This window comes from Corvus kubaryi, unplaced genomic scaffold, assembly GCF_017639235.1.
Source record: "Corvus kubaryi isolate FWS band 111438036 unplaced genomic scaffold, C.kubaryi_AGA036_p1.0 split1-131, whole genome shotgun sequence".
Lineage (NCBI taxonomy): Eukaryota > Metazoa > Chordata > Aves > Passeriformes > Corvidae > Corvus > Corvus kubaryi.
This window is the reverse complement of record NW_024582073.1, coordinates 26563669-26585983: the sequence shown is the minus strand read 5'-3', so window position 1 is coordinate 26585983 and position 22315 is coordinate 26563669. Positions and strand designations below refer to the sequence as shown.

At 44.5% G+C, this 22315-nt stretch overlaps 1 protein-coding gene across 4 annotated transcripts in view; it reads left to right on the top strand.

Annotated features, from left to right (window-relative positions):
- Positions 1 to 4280: 4280 nt before the first annotated feature.
- REEP1 (receptor accessory protein 1) overlaps positions 4281 to 22315 on the top strand; it is a 64053-nt gene continuing 46018 nt past the window's right edge. The window contains exon 1 of one of the 4 annotated variants that reach the window (XM_042053120.1): positions 4281 to 4476. In XM_042053120.1, coding sequence (XP_041909054.1) covers positions 4445 to 4476 — 32 coding nt within the window. In that variant the 5' untranslated portion in view covers positions 4281 to 4444. The other 3 variants (XM_042053116.1, XM_042053119.1, XM_042053117.1) reach the window with 3 other exon arrangements.

Here is a 22315-nt window from a genome sequence, read left to right as displayed (position 1 = left end):
GAGGCCTCTTGTATCATGTAAGTTACAGAAGAGGATATGGAAAGCAAAGAACAGACTTCTCAGCAGACACTTTTGATGCACAATCTGAGGTATTCAGAGCTTACTATTTGAGATATTGAGTATCAGTGGCTGAACTCTGTGCTGCAGAGTTTTGTATTTGGATAATTGGGGCTAAACTCTCCCATTTTGGTTACCTGAAGCCAAATGATATATTCAGACATGCTGGTCTCCATGTTTTCCCCAAGTTCTTGTAGTGAGTCACTGAAATGGGGAGTGTTTCTCAGGAATCACAATTCCCGGTGCAAATGCCAGACCACACCACTTTTGAGACAAAATAGGCATTTCTTAATCTCTCATTGCTAATGGCCATAGCTCTGAAACAATTAATTCAATAATAAAGATGGAAATAGCAGCCAGGAAATACTGAATGTTTCCCCATGCTTTTACAATACTCGCCATGAGTAGGATTAACCTTCTCCTGTCTGCTCCATATTTGTTAGTAAAGCTGTCATTTCAGAAATGGGCATTTTTCATTACTTTGTTCAGGAGCTGCATTCTTCTTGGATTTTTGCTCTATTTGTCCATGTTACCCTGTTAGGTTTTCGTTTATTTGTTTCTTTTGTTGTGCTTCCTAAGTAGAAGTCAGGAGATAAATGCAAGGAGTCACCCATTCTATTCCAGTGGGTGGAACACCGAACATTTCTCTTTGAAGAGGCTGAGTATATTTGTCTATATGTATGTGTGCATGTGCATTCCTTGATGGGATGCAGAATATTTATTCCTGATCAAACTATCTGTCTTCTCCTGATACTTTTTAGGTGCTGTAACAATACTGCATGATATATGTGTGCACTATGGTTATGTGTATTTTATTTATTTTTATATTTATTTTTGGTTTTGCCAAATGAACTTCAGCACCCAACTGTCGCAGGTTTTCTGTCTGATATTTTTCTCTATTCCTGGGTACATTTCTTGGCTGGGTTGTCTGCACTTCAGCTGTTCTTAAATGCCTCTGGTGTAGGTTTGATCCATTGGAGGATGTAAGAGTTGTCTGCACTTGCTACTTCCTGACCTTTTCTAGATTTGGTGACAGAGTGCCCTGTGCATGTATGTCAGTGACGCTTTTGTTCTAAGAAGCCCTGGCTTGGCAGTTGTTGTTCAGCTGTGAGGCACCGTTCCCCTTTCCCTGGCGCAGAGAGGAATGAGTCTGATTATAGTAGAGCTGTTGGGGGGGTCTGACTTTTCCATGGCTGTGAACTTCTCAGGAAAAGTAGTTGCTAGGAGAAGACTGCATAGTATTTAGGGCAAGGGTGGTGGTTCTGCCTTCATTAACAGAGCTGATATGTTTTATAATTTGGGGAACAGAAGTCAAACCATCTAATGGTGCAATCTGTGTAGGATTTTTCACTGCCAAACCTTCCACTGCTAAAGCAGTTCCAAAATATTCCACTAGCACTGGATGGCATTTCTGCTGAGCTGGCTGTGTAAATTAATTCATATATGTTCCTACACTTTAACTCTTCTTTTGTCTCTCCATTTTTTGGTGGTCTTTTTGTTTGTTTGATTTGGTTTTTTATAGACTGGATGAGGTGGTTTAACAGCAACGGGAAGGCTTTCTTCAAGCAAAGCCTCTTTCCAGGATGCTTGGGATGTCACATGCAGAGCTCATAGACACAGAACTGTGTGACTTGTCCTAGGACACAGCCCATGAGGAGTAGGTAGGGGGCATTGTCACCCTTCCACTGATGACTCAGTGGAGCTGAATTATCTCCTTCACCCTGTGTTTACCAAACAGCCGTTTCAGTAAAGCTCCCTGCATTCATAGTCAGGCTCCTTAGGTTTGCCATCACCAGACTACCTTGTTAATTATCTGTGTACATTTGAGGCTTAAGATCAGTCAACAGTCATCAGGTGGCGATTGTGCCAGTTGTGTACAAAGCAGCACAAGAGGGGTCCATGTCCTGCTTGCCCCTGTCAGAGATTGCTGCCAGCCAGAAAAAAAAATCCTCAAACTTTTCGGAGGTTTGCTGCCCAGAAAAGAGCAGTGAGGTCAGCAGCGATGGCAATTGGCAGGAGTTGCAGTGGACATGGTGAGCTGGAAGAGGCTGGAAGGAGCCAAGAGGACATGAGGCTGAGTTATGATTTGAGCACTAAAACGTTTTGCTGCAGCTTTGGGTGTTGTCCTCTGTATTAGCTGTCTTTGTGATCCAATATCTTCTCTTGTTGGTCCAGGAAATATGCAGCAAGTACTGTGCTTGAAATATGCAGCAAGTACTAAGTGGCAAGTTCTGTGTACTGTGGTGATTACACAAATATTCTTGCAGAGAGATCTGTGCCTTGTACTTGATAATATCCCATCATTAACTGTAACAATGTTGTCGATTGTCTGCCAACATGCAGTCTAAAAGCTCACACTAAATAATCCTGACACAGGAAAAATCTTGGATAACAGATTTCCAAGTACTTATTTGGCTACGATATACAAGCAAGACAACCACAGGATGAGTCACTGCTTCAAGAATTTGGGCTGGATGATCTAATGGCTTCTTTTGGAGAGAAGGCAGTTCTTGCTTAGAGCAAGCGTGCCTGGAGAAGACGGCTGATTTACGCTTGCTTACTGCAGCACACCACCCAGCCCCGCCTTTGTGGTGCCTGTACAGCAGCCAAAATGCTGGCTGGAGCGATGCCGCTACTGTCAACCCTTAGAGTCGCTGAGGAAGGGGTGTGTGGCCCCATAGCCACAGCTGCGGTTCGCAGCCCGTGCGCAGTCCGGGATGCCGTAGCGCAGCGGCGGTGCGGAGGGGACGGCGCGGTGCCGGTCCCAGCGCGGGGGGGAAGTTCCCCCTGCTGGAGGAACGGATCCGCTGCGGCCAGCGGAGCGGCGCGGCCGGGCACTTGTTCCCCGAAAATTAATTTCTAGAGGTGCTGAACTTCAGCTACGTGTCTGTCTCTGTCTGTAGCTTTACCTGAGGGCTGTGGGTTGTTGGTCTGTCTGCCCGCCGACGTATTGGTTTTCTGAGGACCAGATACAGAGAGCCAACGTAAGAAAAGCTGATCCTGTTAGGGAGGACTTTTGAGCTCAGCAGAGGAAAGGTGAGGTGTCAGGTCAGGCTGGATAGGGGTCTGAGCAACCTGGTCTAGTGGGAGGTGTTCCTGCCCATGGCAGGGAGTTGGAACGAGATGACCTTTAAGGTCTCTTTCAACCAAACCATTCTGTGATAAGGGCTGGATACTGTGGACAGAACTGCGAGGAGGTCTGTGGTAACCTGGGACTAGAGAAGTCTGTGATCAGCTCCTAGAACTGCTGCCTCTGGTTTGAAACGTCCAGTCTCTCCCTGCAAGAGTTCTTCCCAGGTTACTCACAATACATGAGAGATTTTCAGCCTCTTTCAGGTATGCTGTCGCAGAATGACGGGGAAACTTTGCTGCAGATGCCCAAAAAGAACAATGTGTGGGGCGTGGAGGCAAGGATCCTGCCGTGCACCCAGGGTGGCTGGAGCCCTGGTCCTAATGCCAAAAACAGGCCAGCTGCTTCACAGACCAGCCTCCAGGTGAAGCTTGGGGATGGTCTGGTGGCTAGCTTGAGATCTCAGGATTACCGCAAGACAAAACCTCATCATGAATTGCCATGGGCATATATGCTTCCAGTAGAAGGGAAAAACCAAAGCAGGGAAGATGATTTCAGGCAATCTAACCACATTTGGCATGTGCTGGTGAAAGAAAGGAAAAGAACCCAAAGGAAACTTAAAGAGAACAGCCTGCAGGTCAAGCCAACATATGTTGTTTTGTGTTTGGGCAGCTGTTCCTCATGGAAATTGGATTTGACAGCCGTGAGACCCCCTAATGAAAACTGATGTCGAGGTGAGATTGCTGTTTGTCATCACTGATGATGATGGCAATTTACCTGGATCATGTGGCCAATCCCCTTGTCCGTTGTGCCTGGACACTCTGGGGTGTGTGGGGAAATGGGGAAATCCTTCTCTTTCTATGGATCGAAGACACCCCTCGACCCCGTGCCTCAGCTTTGCCTATACTTTGATGTGAACAGTCCGTAGGATTTCCTTCGTGTCCTGCTCGGCTGCAGTGGTCCAAGGAGCGCCCGCGCACCTGCCTGCTGCCGCGGGTGGGGCAGGGACCCCCCTCCGCACCCGAAAGCTCCGCGCACGCCCCGGGGTCTCCGGCTGGAAAGTCCGGCGGGAGCGGGGAGCGTGGGGGGCTCCTCCTCCTCCCGCGGGGGGCGGCTGCGGGCCCTGCCCAGTGTGGGCGGCTGGGCCCGGCTGCGCGTTGGCTGCGGGCGGTGCCGCCAGTGAGGCTGCGCTGAGGCTGCGGGGCCGGATGGCCGAGCCGCCCTCCCCGCGCACTCGGGCGGCGGCCGGCAGCGGGCGAGGACACCGGGCGAGCCCTCCCTGCCGGGAGAGCCAGCCCTGCGGCACACGGCAGCGCCATGGTCTCATGGATCATCTCCAGGCTAGTGGTGTGAGTAGCTGCCGCTCGGCACCTGCAGCGTGTGCCCGGTGTGCCCGCGTGTCCGCGCGTGTGTGTGCGGTGTCCCCGCCGCCGGTCCCGCTCGCCCCTGCTGTGGATACTGGGCTAAATTTAGCAGGTTGTTGTCGGGGCCGGGGCGCTCGGCTGCCCGGCGGGTGAGGCAGGAGGTAGGTGGGTCGGATGGGATTTTCCAGCATGAGAAAACCACCGGGGGGTGGAGGGCAAAGCGCTGCCGCGCTGCACAGCGCAAGGTGACAGGGGAGAAAGAGAGCGGGTGGCATCGCCCGGCGCTCGGCGATGGACGGGCTCGGGGTCCGGAGGGGGAAAGGAGCATCAACGGGTGGGAAAATGGACATGGATTTGGGCAGCGGCGCTTTGTTACCGGGCTCGGCGCGGCCGGGGGCTCGCGAGGGGGCGTGGGAGAGGCGGCCGCGGGGTCTCCCAGCCGCCGCCGCCGCTTTCTTCTGTCTGTTTGGCAAAAGAAATACCAAATATTCCGTTCCTCTTTGCAACTTGCCGCCCACCCTCTCAAAAGACAGCCTCGCTTTCCCTTTAACCTGTCAGCCTGGGAGAAGAAGCGTGGGGCTCTTTGCACTTGGGTCCGACAGATTTTCCATGGCCGAAATTGCTCTAGGTGGGAATGTGAAAATTCCCTGAAAATTCTTCCCAGGCAACAGGGGGAAACGGGAAGCTCGACGTATATGTTTATCTGCCTCACCTGAGAAGAGGTTTAGTGAGAAAAAGGCATTTTTGACGCTATTTGGAAAATTTGTGGAGGAGGAGGATTACAGGTTTAAGGTGGGGCAGCAGGATGGCTGATCTCCTTTCTGGAAATGTGACTGGGGAAGGCTAATATATGGCATTAGATGTACAATTTGCCAGTTTTCTCTGTCAGGTACATATCTGCATTTCCTGCAGATTCAGGAGAACATCTGTTGTGCTCTTAAGTTCTTTTAGAGGGTTTGCAAGGCCCTGTCACTTTCTTTGTCTGAAAGAAACGTGCCATGATGTTGCACCATCAGCATGTTTCCAGAAAAGCATTTTCAAGGTCTCTTTTGCCATATGAGATGAAACATCAAAAGGAAAACTCACCTTCATCTTAGTTATGTCTCTGTATCAGTAAGACATTGAGTGTCAGATATGAAGATTTTAGGGGGCTCCAGAGTTGAATTTAGCCCCTGGAGGTCTGTCATCTGGATTCAGCTGCAGCTAGCATTATTTGGCTTGCACTTCATTCTGGGAAAGCGTGTTAAATATTTAAAAGATTTAATTTGAACAGTATAGCTGCAGATATCTCTGCCAGCAATGTGAGACATAGCATGTATTGTCTCAGGCAGCTTTTCTTTCTTCTTTACTAGACTTAATTTCCACTTTGAAAAAAACCACATTATTGTGTAACCCAGCTAATCCTCAAGAACAAAGAATGTCTACACAGAGATGGTAGTTTAACTTACTTGTCTCAGCACATGCACATCTACACAGACGATTTTGTCTAAGACTCATGGACTGGGTAAAAATCTGATAGGGGCAGGACCTAGAGCAGTTGACCCGTCAGGTAATTAGCTGAGGACACAGACCTTCCTGTTCTCTTCACTTATGTTATCTGAATAACGTGTCACAGCATGGAATCAGCTGTGCAGAGGGCAGTAACAATTATTTGTTATGCTGCATATTCAGTAGCAAATAATGAATATGCAGTGTAAATATTAATTATTTAGTAGTCATAGTAATAAGTAAGAATTTTTGCAAGGAAGCCTAGGGCAAGGCAAGCTTGGTCACCACTTTCTTTCCATTACTGAGAGTACATCCATCCTTTAAGAACGTTTTGCACCAGGAAGTGCTGGTTTGTTATGATCCCAGCAAGAAACTTGGACTCTTTAGAGTATTGCTTAAAACACCATTTGCTAGAGGTAGTATTGCAAAGAAAAAGAGGCGAGTACATCTTACATTCCATCAGATCCTGGAAACCCCGAGGTGCCTGACATGGAAGAGCCCTCCAGTCTGATGCAGCACGCCATGCAGATCTCTCTGTGGAAAGGTTCCCTTACACTTTGATCTTTGCAGCATTTGGAGCATTTTCTTCTTATTTCTGAAGACATTTCCATTCATCACGCCTACTGCCAGATGAAAAGGATGTTCACAAGAGAGCTCATTGCCACACTTAGATGAAGACAAACATGGCTTAATGTCAGGTGATGAGCGAGTTGCTCCTGCATCCAGGAGGTATGTGCATCCCAACACAGGCCAGAGAGCCAGGATACACCTGCAGCACAGCGCAGACCTGCACCCATTCAGGGTAACTGTGAGCTGGATCCTTGACTCCTTAGTGTACAGTGGTCTTCAGATTAGGATCATGACAAAGATTTAATCTATCTAATCCAGTTTCCCCATCTCATTATGAATCACTAGTTGATCCATCAGTACGGATAGCTGTGCTTTAGGTAGAATGGCCACCTGGTCAGGCTTTTTTCCCCTCTGCTGTGCTTTAGGTAGAATGGCCACCTGGTCAGGCTTTTTTCCCCTCTGCTTGTGTCTATATAGTTGTTTTTTCATTAAATCTTATTAGCTGATAAGGATTATGAGGAAAGTGGTGTGGTGTGGTTTAGTCACACTGTGAATATTACTTTGTGCTCGTATGACTTCTGCTGATCTCCACAGGATTTATGTCTGATATGACTCAGCTAACAGAAAGGGCTTTAAAACAAAAAGCAAGGCTTTGCTTTGTCTCTTTGGTGCTTTGCTGCTTCTTCTGTCTCTGATTTGGTTGTTAGTGGCTCTGCCCTGGCACTTTCTATTTCTAGAACACTGCTGAAGGAGAAGAACCTGTGAGCACTTCTCACCTTCTTCAGCAGGAAGTCAGCCTGCAAACCTTCTCTTGCCTCATTTCACCTTTAGTGTTTGGGCTTTGTGTCCAGAGTGCTGGCTGGTTCTGTTCTGCCTGCAGAGCTGTGTGCTGGGAACCCCCAGAAGAGAAACGATGACTTCAGAGCAGCATCTTATACTGCCATAGCTGTGTGTTAAAGACTTTATTATGTTCAGCATCTGCACTAGGTGCTGTACAAATGCAAAATAAAAAGATAATCATGTCCCTGGATATCTTTTTCCTCTGGCAGCTCAATTCTCATTCTCCTGTCATACTACTCCCAGGTAGTTTTTTCACTCATGTCAGTGAGAACAAAATCGGGTTATTTCTTTTCTCATGGCAGTGGATTAAGTGACTTTTCCACCAAGGGATGTCTGTGATCTCTGGAATTGCAATTGTTGCATCTCGGAGTTACTTGTTCCTATGTCTCTCACAGTAACTGGAACGGGATAATGTTGTTATTCATGGATTAATTACAGCCCCTTCTTCCTCTTTGAGCACATCTCAAAGGACATCCTGGAGCACCTGTATCTCAGTTTTCTCATCTATGATGTGTAATGAGCTGTTCTGAATTTATCTTCCCTGAGGCAGACCAGAAGGGACCAATGGTCTGTCCTACCAACTACAGGTTGTTGCTATTCATTTCAAAGGAGATTCAATCTGCCTGAAATGGTAGAGGCCTCTCTAGGAGAAGGACTTGGGATCTGTCTTCATTATTGCAGACCAGTTCAGCTACAGTGCACAGCACTGGCAGTCTTGGGTGGCTACTTTTGGCTGTTGTCTACAGGCACTTTGGATTTAAAAGTGGTGTGTACAAATGCAGCCTGTTGTATTGGCATGGGAATTCTGTTCTTTCTCAGAAACATGAAACTTGGTTTATGTGCTTGGGATCATGCAGAACAGAAATAAAGGTTTCTGGCTCCCATTCTGGAAGTTAGGCACATTGCAGGGCCTGTTGAAAGCCTTTTGATCTGGAACACGTGGCAGAGGAAGGAAATGTCAGTAGAAGTGAGGCTGGGTTAGACAGGTTATCGGTAGATGAGATGATACTGTGTGATGACTTAGGCATTTGAATTCCTCCTGTGAGAAGCTTAGAAGTGCATTTCAAATTATTATAAAATGGTTAAATATGTTCTTCATGTTGAAAATCCAACACCTTAATTATGCTTTTTTGCCTGCATTTCTTTTCTTTTAAATCAAAATAACATTAATGGCCTCTCTGATCTCTTATGTTTTGATGTGAAAGAGAATGGCAGCTTTAGATATGTTCATGGGGAATTCCTGTCCCTTTGTGGAAGTAACAGGGATTTGGGGATGTCAGAGGCATCCTTTCTTCCGGCTGTCCCAGGAAGTAGTTGGATTCTGAACAAAATCAAAGGGTAACCAAAGAATTCTTTAAACTGATGCGCGAAACTTCCTTCCCTGTCACAGTTAGTCAGCTTTCTCTTTCTTGGTTATTGTGATGCCATTTTAGCAAGGCTGAGTGAGATCGGCCACCCCCATCCTCATCTGGTGTCAATCCATAGTGCTACTGAGTCAGACATTGATTTCATCTTTATATCAGTAAAGAACTTCCATTTTAGAGAAACTTAGCAGATCCTTCCTCCTGCCACTTTTCATGTGTATGGGAAGCCTGAAGAAATTTATGAATGAAACAAAACCTGTGAAGTCGTGTCATGGATATTACCTGATGATAGAAAACAATAACTTGTGTCTTCTTTATGAAAGGAAGAGACAGGATCCACACAAGCAGGCAAGGGCTGCTCTCATAAAAGCAGAGCACAGCTTCAAGCTGTTGGTTATTGATACGTCTGCATTGGGTGTCAGTTGATATATATCACTGAATATATATCGTGTATTGGTTATTGATACATCAGCATTTGCATTTCTGCTGACATACATCACACCTGTGAAGGTCCTTCACAGCCTGCTTTATTTACTTGGTGCTGGCAGGTGACATGAAGGATCCAGGTGTTCATTGCTCTCTACAGGCCTCCCACCAGCAGTGTATCATTATCTGAAAATACAGCAAAGGACCCAAACTGCAGCTTGAACTCCCGGTCAAGGCTGTGGAAAGAGTTTGCAGTAGACTCTTCTGTGCTCTGAAGCTGGGAAATGGGAAGGGCAGACCACCTGCCATACTTGCAGAGTTTACTAATAAACTTTACCTCTAAAAAAGGTGGTGTAATCCCTCCAAAACAGAGGCTGCAGGCTTGCACTGCTGCTGTACTTCGTGTGAAGAGCACGTGGTCTCTGTGGCTGCCAGCTCAGTTCATGTGCATCCCTGCTGCAGCCTTTGGCCCTGCTGAGGGGGCAGAACCTGCTGGTGACAGTAAGTGACAGAGGAGCGCCCAGCGCAGGTGCGACATTTGCTGTGCCCTTGATGTGAAATGTGACCGTGTGATCACGCTGCGGGGGACAGCACTGCCTGCTGCTCTGGCAGCCGTGACCCAGATTCTCCTGCCCAAGCACAGATGTGCTGGAAACGCTCCTGGCCCCAACGGGGAAGGTTTTCTGGTGTGCACATCTCAGATTTTACTGCTTCTGGTGTGGTAAGGAAGGATGTTTTACCAGCCTGGAAGCTATGGAATATAGCCAAGGGGCTTGGCCTTTGCACTTGCCTTAGTACAGTATTTTGCCTTTGTGGGACCCTTTCCATTCACTGTATTAAAGCACTTTGAAGCATTAATTTGGCATTAATTATTGAGGTTTGCACTTCTAAATCATTGGAAGATTTTTCCTGCCATTGTACGGGTAAGGATGCCGAGACACACGGAGATCAAGTGATGTGTCCAGTATTCCACAGAGGAACAGGTAGCATATTTCCTCCAGACTCCCTGCTCAATAAATTAATAAAAGGCAACTTGATAAAGGGAACTGGGAAATGTGTATGTGGCTTTTTGTATGGATTTTTGATGGTTGTAAGAGAGAGAGCAAAACTACAGACTTAGATGCTACCTGAAGCTGTCAAACAACGAAAGGCTGACGTACTTTGAATCATGACCTCTTCCCTTTCAGATCCTGAGTGCTGTCCTTAGTGTCAGTCAGCAGAAAACAACAGCCAGACTGCCTAATGCAGGCTACTAAGTCAGGCATTACACTTCCTAAAATTGGTTTCCTAGTCACAGGAGGGAGATTTAGATCCAAGGTGCTTGAGCTGTGGTTCACAGACGGCTGGCAGTCCACAAAACATCAGTCAGTCAATGGAAATTGTTCAGCTCTAAACCAGAAACCCTCATACAGTTATGTACTAACTGATTTAGACAGAAGATACCATTTTTTACTTTATTTTTTTAGTTACAAGTTTTGTAATTATATCTACTGAATGACAGTTTTGTTGAATATTAACATTTCAACATTTTGTCTATTCCATGTAACTTATTATTTGTCATCTATCCTTAAGCAACAGTGGGGTATAAAATGAGCTGTGTGTTTCTTTTAAAGGTTTGCATGAAGTGAATGGGAAAGGTTGAGAAACACTCTTCTGTGCTCTTACTGCAATTAACAGAGTGAGACTGGCATCTCTAATGAGCTTCCATCAGAGGTTGTGTGTTGCATGGAGAGCTGTTGGGTCAAGGGGAAATATTTGGTACACACTGGATGAAGGAGGACGACACAATCACACCTCCTACTTCTTGAGCAGTTGCTTCTGAGTACTGAGCACTGCATTTGTCTTGCTGCTTCCGTGTCTCAGCAGACAGAGCTGATATCTTGGAAACTTTCAGGCTAAACATAAAGGTGGATGAAGACCTGAGTGCTGCAGAAGTATTGGCCAGTTTGGATTGCTGCAGAACCTTTGTATCATGAAATTTCTTCTATGTTCTCATTAGGCAGCAAGGATCTGAGTCTAGATTTCCTTTTGTTGTCTTGTCCACTCGGCTGAATTGGACCCACTCAGATTTCAGGTAGGTCTTTTGAGGTGAAATGGCCCAATGGAGGGATGCATCCATGTAATCAGGCTCTTTGCAAGCAAAACACTTACATGGCAAAATCTCCCTTAGATCACCTGTATGGTTGAAGTTAATCACATGCTGCTTTTTGCAGGGAAGGTCTCACATACTTTTGTTATCACTGGTATGCTACTTAGATTGCAAACTCTTTTGGGCAGCAAGTTCATTTAGTATTTTTAAATGAGCAAGATCATTTAGTATTTTTTATCTTACAACACCTACACAGTGGGGGTTAGTCTCTAGCTGGTTCTTCTATGTTCTGTAGTAATAGAAAAATAAATAAGGTATGAATACATGCAACTCTGCATTCTAGGTGAATGATTCTTGAGACTGATCCTATGCTCCTCAGAAATTTCTCTGTGACACTATTGCTGGTACAGTGTTCGTACTCTGATTTGGCATTTCACATGCATGTAGTAAGGCAGAATTTAAACTGATAAAATCCAGGCAAAACAGATGGTGAGCAGAGTGGTGAGAAAGAGCTAGAAGAAGTGACAAAATGAGGACTGTGTTTTATCTTTCCGTGACTTGTGTGCTTTTGAAGAGAGTGACTGAGGTAACAGGACACTCCCGCTCATTCCACAGGTAGGACTCGGCAAGGCACTCTAGACCTGGAGCACCATGCCAGAGCTAGAAACATGGGTGGTACTTTCCCAAGCTTTGTACACAGAACCACTCCATCTTTTGCTGTGAGCCTCAGAATGGGCATAACTCCTTAGCAGAGTACCCTGCTGTTTTTTTCTTGCAGACACATTTTGCAAGAGAAGGGGAGGGCAAGGGATTTTAATTTGCTCTGGGTGGTAAAGCAGCCACCTGCAGGCTGGTAAAAGTGGTCACAGAACCAGAAGAGGGGCAGGGGTGGCATGAAAGGAGGAGAGAAGCTGGTTGTACAGTAAGTAGAAATGAAGAGCAAGGATTATGTTTCAGAAGGGACACACATTGATGTGGAGGCAGAGGATTGGGTGTCAAGTTGGAGATTTACTCTTGGCAGTGATGGGGGACAGCTGGTGTCACGCTTAGGAAAGGCTTGTTTCTTCAAATGCTATTTGCTGCATCTCATACTGCTCATGTACTAATTGCTAATAAATAAACATTCATTTTCAAAGAAGGAATCAATCAATTGTCAATAAAGCTGCAGTCTCTCTTTCCCCTTTCTCTCTCATGGAGCCAATAGTAATATGTCGCTTTCCAAAAATGGCAAATTTTACAGGAGAACAAAACCAATATTGAAGAACCAATTCGTGAGGCGCTACAGAGAATGCTCCTCATGTCTGAAATGTTGTGCCTTTTTGGATGGAGCCCAGGGATACCAGGACCATGTGTGTACCTGCCTGTGAATCTACCAGGCAATCCAGTGCTATCAGCATCACTGAGCAGTTGCAGCTCCTGCAGAAGGAACACTTCTGTTGAGTTCATACTGCTGCTTCCTTTCATTCAGCTCATTTATTCTATTTTTTGTTTCCAGCCTATAAATAAATGTTTACAGTGGAAAGCAAAAAACTGACAGACATTTCTTGCCTCATGTTTTGGAGGGAGGCTTATAACCAATAACCAACCTCATACAAGGAAAGGGCTTGTGCTGCAGATTTTGTATGAGAATACCGAGAGCCTGGATTCAGTGCAGTGCTGTAAATTCCCTGTGGGAAGAAGGCAAATTATTTATTCTTTCCTGATTTGGTACCTGTAAAACAGTCTTAGTAATAATCTCTGTCCATGTAAACTACCAGTTCTGTTTTACACGTGGTAGACCTGATGTGGGAATGAGGTGCCCCCACTGGAGCAGAACTGGAGGGGCAAGGTAAATATGAATTCTGAGCTGAAATTTCCAAGCCAATGATCAGAAGTCCAGGGATACTCTGGGATGTTTTACATAGACAAGCTTCTTCTGTGGCAGAGCTCTCCTGGCTGTCAGTCCCCGAGGAGCACTCACGGAGAAGTGAAACCAGGAATCTTGTGTGGCATTTCAGGAAGAACACCCTTCCAGGGAGGATAGTTGGGAAACACCTGGTGATGGTAAAGAGCAGAGCAATCACAGAAGGATAACCTTCTCCATTCACCACACTGTTTCATTGTCACCTTTGTCTTGATGTCTTCAGCACAAATGCTCTGACAGTTGCTGTGGGCATGTGAGGAGAGCAGTTCTCTCCAGCTGCAGGTCACATCAAACAGCCCTCATGATGAGGTGGTTGTTCTAGCTTGGGCAGTTCCCACAGGACTGCTCTGCCTTTGGCCCTTTTGTGGATGAGCCTCATTCTGCTCATTCTGCCTGTCCTGCTGCCTTTTCTGCTGTGAACTTGGGAGGACATGGTCTGTGCATATCTAAACTTAGACCTATGAGCCACTCAGGTTATGTGACCCACAAGAAATTGTCCCTGGTGTTAGATCAGGCTCGATAACACCATCTGGCTCTTAAATTCTACCTGCAGAATTCATAGTGACATGTGAAAGAGAGAGATGGATGCTGGAGCTGCCGTGAGCTAAAAGGCTTTGGGTTTAGTCACGTATTTCATGGGAAAAAATGAGTGGTTTGATTTGAGAATGAGCTCAAGACAGGTGGTTATATGAAAATAAATTGATGGTCAGTGTTTAGATTCCACTGAGCATGTCCCTCTGCAAAAAAGCCCACTATCCTAGCTGGTATTTTTTGCTGAAAATCATAGCAGAGAGGCCAGGGGCATGGTGGATACAAGCACTGAATGAGACTTTTCCCCCTTCCAAACAATTTTTCTAGGTCTGAGCTGAAGCACATTGTCAGGGCAGCCTGAAGGCTGTTTGCATTTTCCCTGGCTTAATTGTGCCTGTTTTGTAGCTGAACAAAGGACTCTGCTTTCCAGGTTTACTGTTTTCATTCTGCTTATAAGGATTTTGGTCAAAACAGAAAGATGTTGCTGTTTAGAAGGAACATAAATAATTAAATTGAGATACTCTGGGGAATATACCCCATAAGGCTGGATTTGTTGAATTTAAGTAGATCATAATAATTTCCATGGCAACACACTCTGCTGTCCTATATACAGAAAGGGTCTTTCTCATAGGATCAAATGCAGAGAGGAAGCTGGTCTTTTAAAATATACCTTAAAAACACAGACACTGAAGTAAGAGTAAATTGTTTCCTATGTAAATATTGTAGGTATTTTCTTATGCTTGTTATACTGTGCTCACCTCTTTTCTTAGCTGTCAGAGCGCAATCAGTCAAACCAATCCCCTGCTGACTCTAATGATTTATGGAGAGCCTGAGGTCTAATGATGCTTTCTCAAGATATAATCTATCTAATAGATATATCCATATCTGGATATTTATATAGCTGTAACTGTCATGAGCCTGCAACACAGACTTCTGAGGTCATTTTGAACAGGTCTGCAAAAATCCTTGTGTTCTACTGCCTATCCTTGCATCTGCTTGTGATCTCCTCTCTCACTGTGCGAAGCAAAGCTGGTTTCATCAGTATTTGGACAGCATTGTGAGATGCTTGTGTATGGTGTGTTCTGTTACAGCTGACTCTAAGATGGGAATTCTTAGCACCTGAACATTTAGGGATAACTGAGGAACCATACATTCACTTAGAAGATTTGGAGATTCTTCAGTCCATCAGGAATTGCACAAACTCTCTTCCTCTAATCTAGCAATCAAATAAGTGGATCATTTCATGTGCTCAAAAAAGCCTTACAGCCACATGATCTGAGTTACAGAATCTGTGTGAAATGAAGTGTGATCATCCAACCTAAAATGATGGAATTCAACAGAAAACTTCTTAATGTAACTTTCTAAGAAAGAAGTCACCGTACATGGGGGGGGGGGGGAAGTTTGTATCTGGAATAATTACAGTTTCTCTATTTTGTACATATAAGTAAGCTAAGTGGTCCATTGCCAAATTTTAGCAAGAACTGCCACAAAAATTCCCAGTCCTGGTTTGTGGTAAACCTGAAGAATTAAGGCTGGATTTTCTGCAAACAAACTAAATAAATAGCTGAAAAATGCTGGGTCAGTGCAAACCTCAAAAATTTTCTCATCCCTAAGGCAATACCAGAGCTTCAAGTTGTGTCAACTGGTGCAGCTTTGCTAGGGTCAGTGAGCAGTGTAAACCTACCTAGGTGGGAGACCTAAGGTTGTGTTCGTAGCTGGGAATGGTGAGGGCCTTGTAGAGGGTGCCAGCTGCATCCTAGAAAATTGAATATTACAGGACAGAAGTTGGCCAGTTCAATGGAGGACTTGTGTTCTTTATGAGCTGCGAGTTAAACTGCCCTTTGAGTGGTGACAGATCCAGGATAGAGGGCTCCTAAAAGCACGAGTCTGTCAGGACAGATATTTTATCCTGTCATTTCAGTATTGGGAATTTCATCCCTAAATAGGAATATGGCTTTACCTGTGCTTCAGCAACCAAAGCCAATCGAATGGGCCATCCCAAAGCCTGTAATCAAGACACCTCTGACCTCAGCTCTGGAACTCTGATGAGCTTCGCTATTGAGCTTTTCTCTAAGAAGTGTTAATACCCACTGAAAGCTGAGGATGAAGAGCATGACCACCTTCTCTTTAGATTCAATCTAAAGAATCCTAATGCCTTATTGCACCCTAGCACATATATTTTTAAAGCTACTTTATTCACATCAGACAGGTAGAAACTCTGTAATCTCTCATGCTTCATGCCTGTACCCGTGTGTGAATCTCTGTTACAGAGGGTGCTGGCTAAAACCATGGCTGCTGCCATTAGCTCTGGGCTCCCATCCCTGATCCTGGTTGCCTTAAACCAGTGCTGCTATGCAGGCTTTCAGGACCTGGGAACCCAGCAGCTCACCAACAGCCATTTCCAGGGCCTGAGGGCATGGGACATAGGTGGTTGATGATAAACACCCTGTGCCTGTTTCTACATATTGTTCCTAGATCACTGCAGAATCAGCGGAGCTGCCTGAGAGACTGACACTGAAAGACCTTGCCTGCTGTCCATGAGGCAGGACATACATTTTAAGTTTGTAAATACTATGCCTGATTTTGCATGGTACTTTTAAGCGAACCAGTCTGCTTTCCATGTAGTTTGGGGTAATTCATTATTAATCTCATGTAAACCCATTCTGTAAAATCATACCCCCCACCCCCAAAGATTTACTTATAGATTTGATATTTTTCATCTCTTTGATATGGTGTGTCCTGAGGTTTTTGGACTCAGATGTGCTATGCAGCCACTAGAATAGCTCAGCATTCTTTTTCAGTTATTATTCTGCTGAGGTTTGCAGATACTTGGCTGTAGCAAATCAGGTCCCTATTCAAACACTATTATAATTTATGTATTTTCTTGAAACCAAGAAACCTCACTCTGGGCAGTCAGACCATAAATGGCTGAAGTCTGTGTAAATCCAATTCTCCAGATACATTTTGTACAGCTACATGTGTTTGAAACAGTTTAACCATTTCATTTCAAAATAGCAATGCTTTGTTTAGAGTCTCACTTGCAACATTGTCATCCTTCTGCGTGAATCCCCTCGCCTGGGAAAGAAAGCAAACACTGGACTGTGGCATTTAAACCAGCAGTAGTAATGAATAAGAAATGATGGAAATCATACACAAGATAGCACACAGTGTGGGTGTTCCCACAAAAAGTACAAGCTGCCTTCTCAAGCAGCTGCTTATTTAGAAATCTCTGAAATGGTCCCAGAAGAATTGGCTGTCTTCCCCTTTGCTTTCCTCTCAAGTTATTTCTGTGAAGTCTCCATCTGGCTCCTAGGCCTCAGTTTATACTTTATTTTATATTTTATATTTTGAGTAGCTGCCAGCTGAAAGGTATTTGTGTGAGAGGGAAGGTGAGAATGGAAAAAAAGGTGAAGTGGCTAAGCCAAAAGAAAGAAGAGGGGCAAAGCCTTTTCTGTTCAGAATTGTGCAATGCACTGGCTTTTTACCCAAGCCTGAGACAAAGTGGTATTCCTCATGGTGTAGGAATGGAGCTGTGCCTGTGTCACAGGCTTTGATCTGAACACATTTGTGTTTGGGGAAATGCAGAGTAGGAGAGAGTGGCATGGTTTATCCCTTCTACTCTCTAAGGCTCTCAGCTAAAGCCTGAAATTCAGAGATGTATGAGAAGTCTGGGAGAGATCAAAATTGAATGCAAATGGGAACATGACATCGTCTGTCAGAAGGAGGATTGAGTATCTGGATACTGCTGTCTTGAGGCATTAAAAAAACCAGAGTCAAACCCCTTCATAGCTTCACCAAATTGTGAAACTGGATTTTAAATCCCAACTTTTATAATATGTGCATATATTGCATGTATCTGTGGGCATCAGATATTTTGATTTGTACTCTGAACCTGCAAGGCTGTGTGCATGCTCTTTTCTGAGAAACTATTGTCTGATACTTTATTTTGAATGGAAATGTTCCTGTAATTGCTTCCAAGAAATCACCTGATGAGAATAAATGAGCAAAGGTGGGAATTGCTAAGATGTCCTCACAGTGAGATTGTTTCCCTGTGTAATGATGGAGGTGGTAAAGGCTGGCACAGAAGCAGTGCCTGGAAACTGCAACTTCTCTTTCTAGATCTCACACCACCTGGGCTGTGACCAAGCTGCTGATTTCCAGTGGTGAAAGCCATTTAATTTCCAGCATGGTCAATTGAACGTGTAGATATTTGTCATTTCAGGCTTTTCTAAAGGTTTTTACCCTAGGTATCTATTTGTCCAAAATCTACAATTGTCAGATGTTGTTGTAAAGCTCTCAGTATGAGGTGCTGTGCCATGAAATGCTTTAGCAGATACCTGTCCTCACTAGTGAGTCTTGCCTGCTCTTTAGGTAATAGCTGGTTGTTAAAAAATGTAATGTAGGTGAATAGTAGTTGTGCTGTAAAAAATTGGTGGAAGTGAAAAGAAACCCCTTTCTCTCTCTTACCTTTAGTTAAAGACCCAAACTTCACTTAGTAGAATATCACAGGGATTGAAATCTAGTCTTTAGTGTAAGAGGAAAGTGTTTAACCTGTTAAGCTTCAGGGAGAAGCTATGGTAAGATTGGAAAATATCAGAAATTAAAAAAGAAATCGAATATTGGTCAAGGAATACAAAGCCTGGAGGTACTTAACAAGATAAAATTATTTGGGAGGAATAGGGAAGGAATTGTCTTTTTGTAGTAGAAATATATTCAGTTGGGAGGTGAATCATGATGTAGGAAAGTTAAATAGATGTAGAGAGATTTCAAAGTTCAGAAGAGAAGCCTTGCATTTTAAGAAACATCCCAGAGTAGGTAAGGAAATGTGTCTAAGTTCCAGTATTTCTGTCTTGGTGTATATACACCTGTACATATATACTCTGTGTGGAGCAAAACCAAAGATATTTTAGAATGCTCTGTACAAATTGCATGAGTTGTATCTGTCCCACAGACCTGCAAAGTGAATTGCAAGTCAAAAATATTTAACCTGAGCTGCAGTAGTGGGCAATACATAAGTGTTACTGAGGGGATGGGCATGAATTTTGGAGGCTGAATCTGAATCTCCACCTGGGGTATATTAGTCCACCCACACTCTGTGCTGGTATGCTCTGAGCCAGAAACAGTGACAATATTCTGTCCAACCCCAGCAAGTTAAAGGCAGAACAGATGCAGCTTTTGTGTGTCAGCACTGCGTGATGGATGTCCAACCAGAGGAATGCTCAGCTGGGCCGATGTGGAACCAAAATGTACAATGGGGTTCTGAGAACTCCACTATTTCCCAAACACTTGGAGAGAACCAATTGAAGATGGAAATACTTACAGAGGTGCTGGTATTTCTGTGCCTAGGGTACTGCTTTGTGCTTAGTTACAGTCCTGGAAAGCCTCTTAGAATGATTAGATCAGAAAAATTAAAGATTCCTGGACCCTGGGGTGTGTATTTGTCCTGCTACTAACATAGGTCAGCCCTGTGCTGAATATAATTTTTCTTTGGATCAGTTTCATTTAGTCTTTCTTCATTTAAGCTGAAAATACAATTCTCCAACTTCTAAAGGATGAATTTAGGGGCTCTGGAGGAGATTGTCATTTAAGAAAGCCCTTTAAATCAATTTTAGCTTGATCAAGGCTTTGCAGCCTCTGATCCTTTTAAAAATTATCATAGCATGGCTATTAGCCATGTGTGGGTAATTCACTTTCCCTGTAAGGTTCCCAGCTCCAGCAGAAGAAAGGATGTGTCATTTTATCTCTAGATATATACCATGGTGTTTGGCATAGGGGTAAATAAGCTGATAATGACCTCTCTACTCGTGGCTTTCAGTAAGAGTAGATCATGTTACAACATTACCATAAAACCATTGTAATGAACTGCACAGTTAATGACGCAAAGTCTTGTATGTGAGTATGTGGCTGTAGAGATAAGGGAAATCTAGCTGTTCCTCTAGCTCACCAAAAATGGCTGAGCAAGAGAATTAAAGCAGTGTTTGTAAATATTCATTTCATCTCCCTACCCCTCTTTTTGAAGCTCTTTGCTAATAGTACTCCGTCTGTGTTAAGTCCCAGAGTTAAGACAGTGTGGTGCTATTCTTCACATGCTTCCCTTGGCAATCAAGTAGATATTCCCCAGCTTAGCTCCTTGGGGACAGCAGCAATTGCAAAGGAAAGGTTGTGCTGGGGCTGAGGAAGAAGGTTCTCCAAGCAGCAGGGAAGAATCTCCTCATCATTCAGGGAGTGGATCCCTGGTGCTTCTGTACCTCTGATCATAGGAATGATGTGGTGCTGTTCTCTTCCAGGGACAGACATGGGGTTGGGTTAGTAAGAGGGTTATCCAGCGGGTTGAAGAAAGTGATTGTTCCCCTCTATTTGGCAACTGTGAGGGGATGTCACAGTTGCTGGCTGGAGTAGAGTATCCCATTTGAGTTTCCCTGATATAAGGAGGGCCCTGGCAAAGTGCAATGAGCCCAGTGGAAGAGGACTGGAGCATATGGAGCACCAGGACAGATGAGTGGGATGTTTGCTCAGCCTTAGTAAGAAATGGTGAAGGGGAGATGTCATTGCTGTCTTCAAAAATGTGGTGGATTGTTACAGAGAAGGTAGAGCAAGGCTTTTTGTGGAGACACAGCAAAAGGGTGAGAGGCAATGGAAACAAGTTGCAGCAAAGGAAATTCTGATTAAACATAAAGAAAAGACTTCTTCAAAGCAAGGGTAAGTAATCACGAACAGGAGTCCAGACGTGGAGATACTGAAAATTTGACTGGACGGGGCCTGGGGCTCGTGATTTATCTCTGGCAGGCGTTTGGTGCTGCTCCTTTGTTCCTGGGTGAGTCTGGTTCCTCCAGATTCAACCCTGGAGGAAGTGCTCTTGCTCTGCAGTGGGCACTATTGATGGAAGCTCAGAAGCCAATGTGCTGGGTGCTGGCTGTCCCACATATTCTCCAGGAGAACTTCAGAGGTTCAGTAGGTATTTTACATCATGCCCATTGTGGGTGAATATGTGAAGGAGAAGATGTGAAACAGGAGGTGCCACTGTAGCATCATTTTGATGTGCTTTTCTCTTCATGTGTGAGCCCTAGTCCACTGTCTGCCCATGCATCCCATAATGAGTGTCATACCCCTGTAGGTACTAACCACCCCCAGTCTGTGAAGTGCTCTGGGGAGCCTCTCCCATTAACCTGTCATGATGGGTGTCACCCCCATGGGGCTGATGCTGCCCTGGGACAGCCCTAAGAGGTGCCAGGTCAGGGTATTATTTAGGCTCTCCCACCTGCTGTTTTGTACCACTTATCCTAACACCATGATTTAGGATTAGCCACTAAATGGTCATTTTTCTTCTAATTTATTTTAATTAGAGGCAAATAGTTGTCCTGGTAGTTGAAGCTGAATTCAGGGGTGTAACCAGCAGATCTGATTGATTATTCATCAGTGGTCTGTGGCTTCAGAACAGAGGTGTGTTTCCTTCTGCTTTCCTCTCCCTTATGTCTTGGTTAGACTGGAGGCTGCTCTGTATCAGTTCAGCTCCAGCTGGAGATCTCTCCCTTCGTGTTTATCTCAGTTGCACCATGCATTTCATTACAATGCTGTTATTAGCTGTATAAAACGGAGGGATTAAAAAGGATGAATGAAATGAGAAAAGACCCTGGAGGAAAGAACTCTATTAAATTCACACTAGAAACCCTTGTAAAATACATGACAGAGACTGGAAGTCTCTCTTTTTCGAGCTGTATGACAGTTTCTTGTTTTCCTTTGTTTTAAAATAAAAATTATGCAGGTCCTAGTAAGAAAGCAGGTGCCCAGCCACTCCCTGAAATGTTTATAGTACCCAGAAGAAATACCACTCTGTGTCTGTGGGCCGGAAAGAGAAACTTGGTCTGCATCGCCTGTGAACTCCTGGCAATGTCGCAGCTGTTAAATTTAGCATGTGGCATTCTGATCCCCATGCTAACCAAAGCATGGAGCTGGGCTGAATATTCTGAAATTCATCGTCTTGAATTCATCTTGCCTTAGCTTTTCTACACTCTTGCTTTAAAACTGGAGTTGAAAACTGGGAGTTGTTCATGTTACTGATGTGAGCTTTCTGTTTGATTTTAATAAGTCTCACTTTCTTGTAATTTAAAATAGATATAAACCACTAACGAAATAGAAATAATACAAAATCAGTAGTAATGACACTAGCTTTGATATTCACATCAATAATATTTATACTGCACTTTGAAATCCTTCTTTGAAGTGTGTTACCAAAATGAGAATAAATATTTTAAAGATGTGTGTGGGTTTTTTGTTTATTTGTTCACTTAACTAGGAGGTAGATATTGGCTCTGGAACATAGAGGTTACATCTGAGTTGGGTCCCACTGGTTTTCAGAGGCTGGTCCCTCAAAATGTTTGGTCTTCTGGTTAATGTCCTGGAGTCCTCAGAGATGTAGGAAAGTCAGTTCCTGATGGAAGGAGTGACACTGTTTACTGTTGATTTACCAGCATCCACCATATCCACCATAGGAGTGGAAGGTGGCCCTGCCTGCCACAGGGGGGTTGGAACAGTAGTAATATTTCACCTCAGGCTGTTTTGCACCAAGCTGGCCATGACTATGCCTGATACCTGTTTCTCTATCAAACTGCTCTC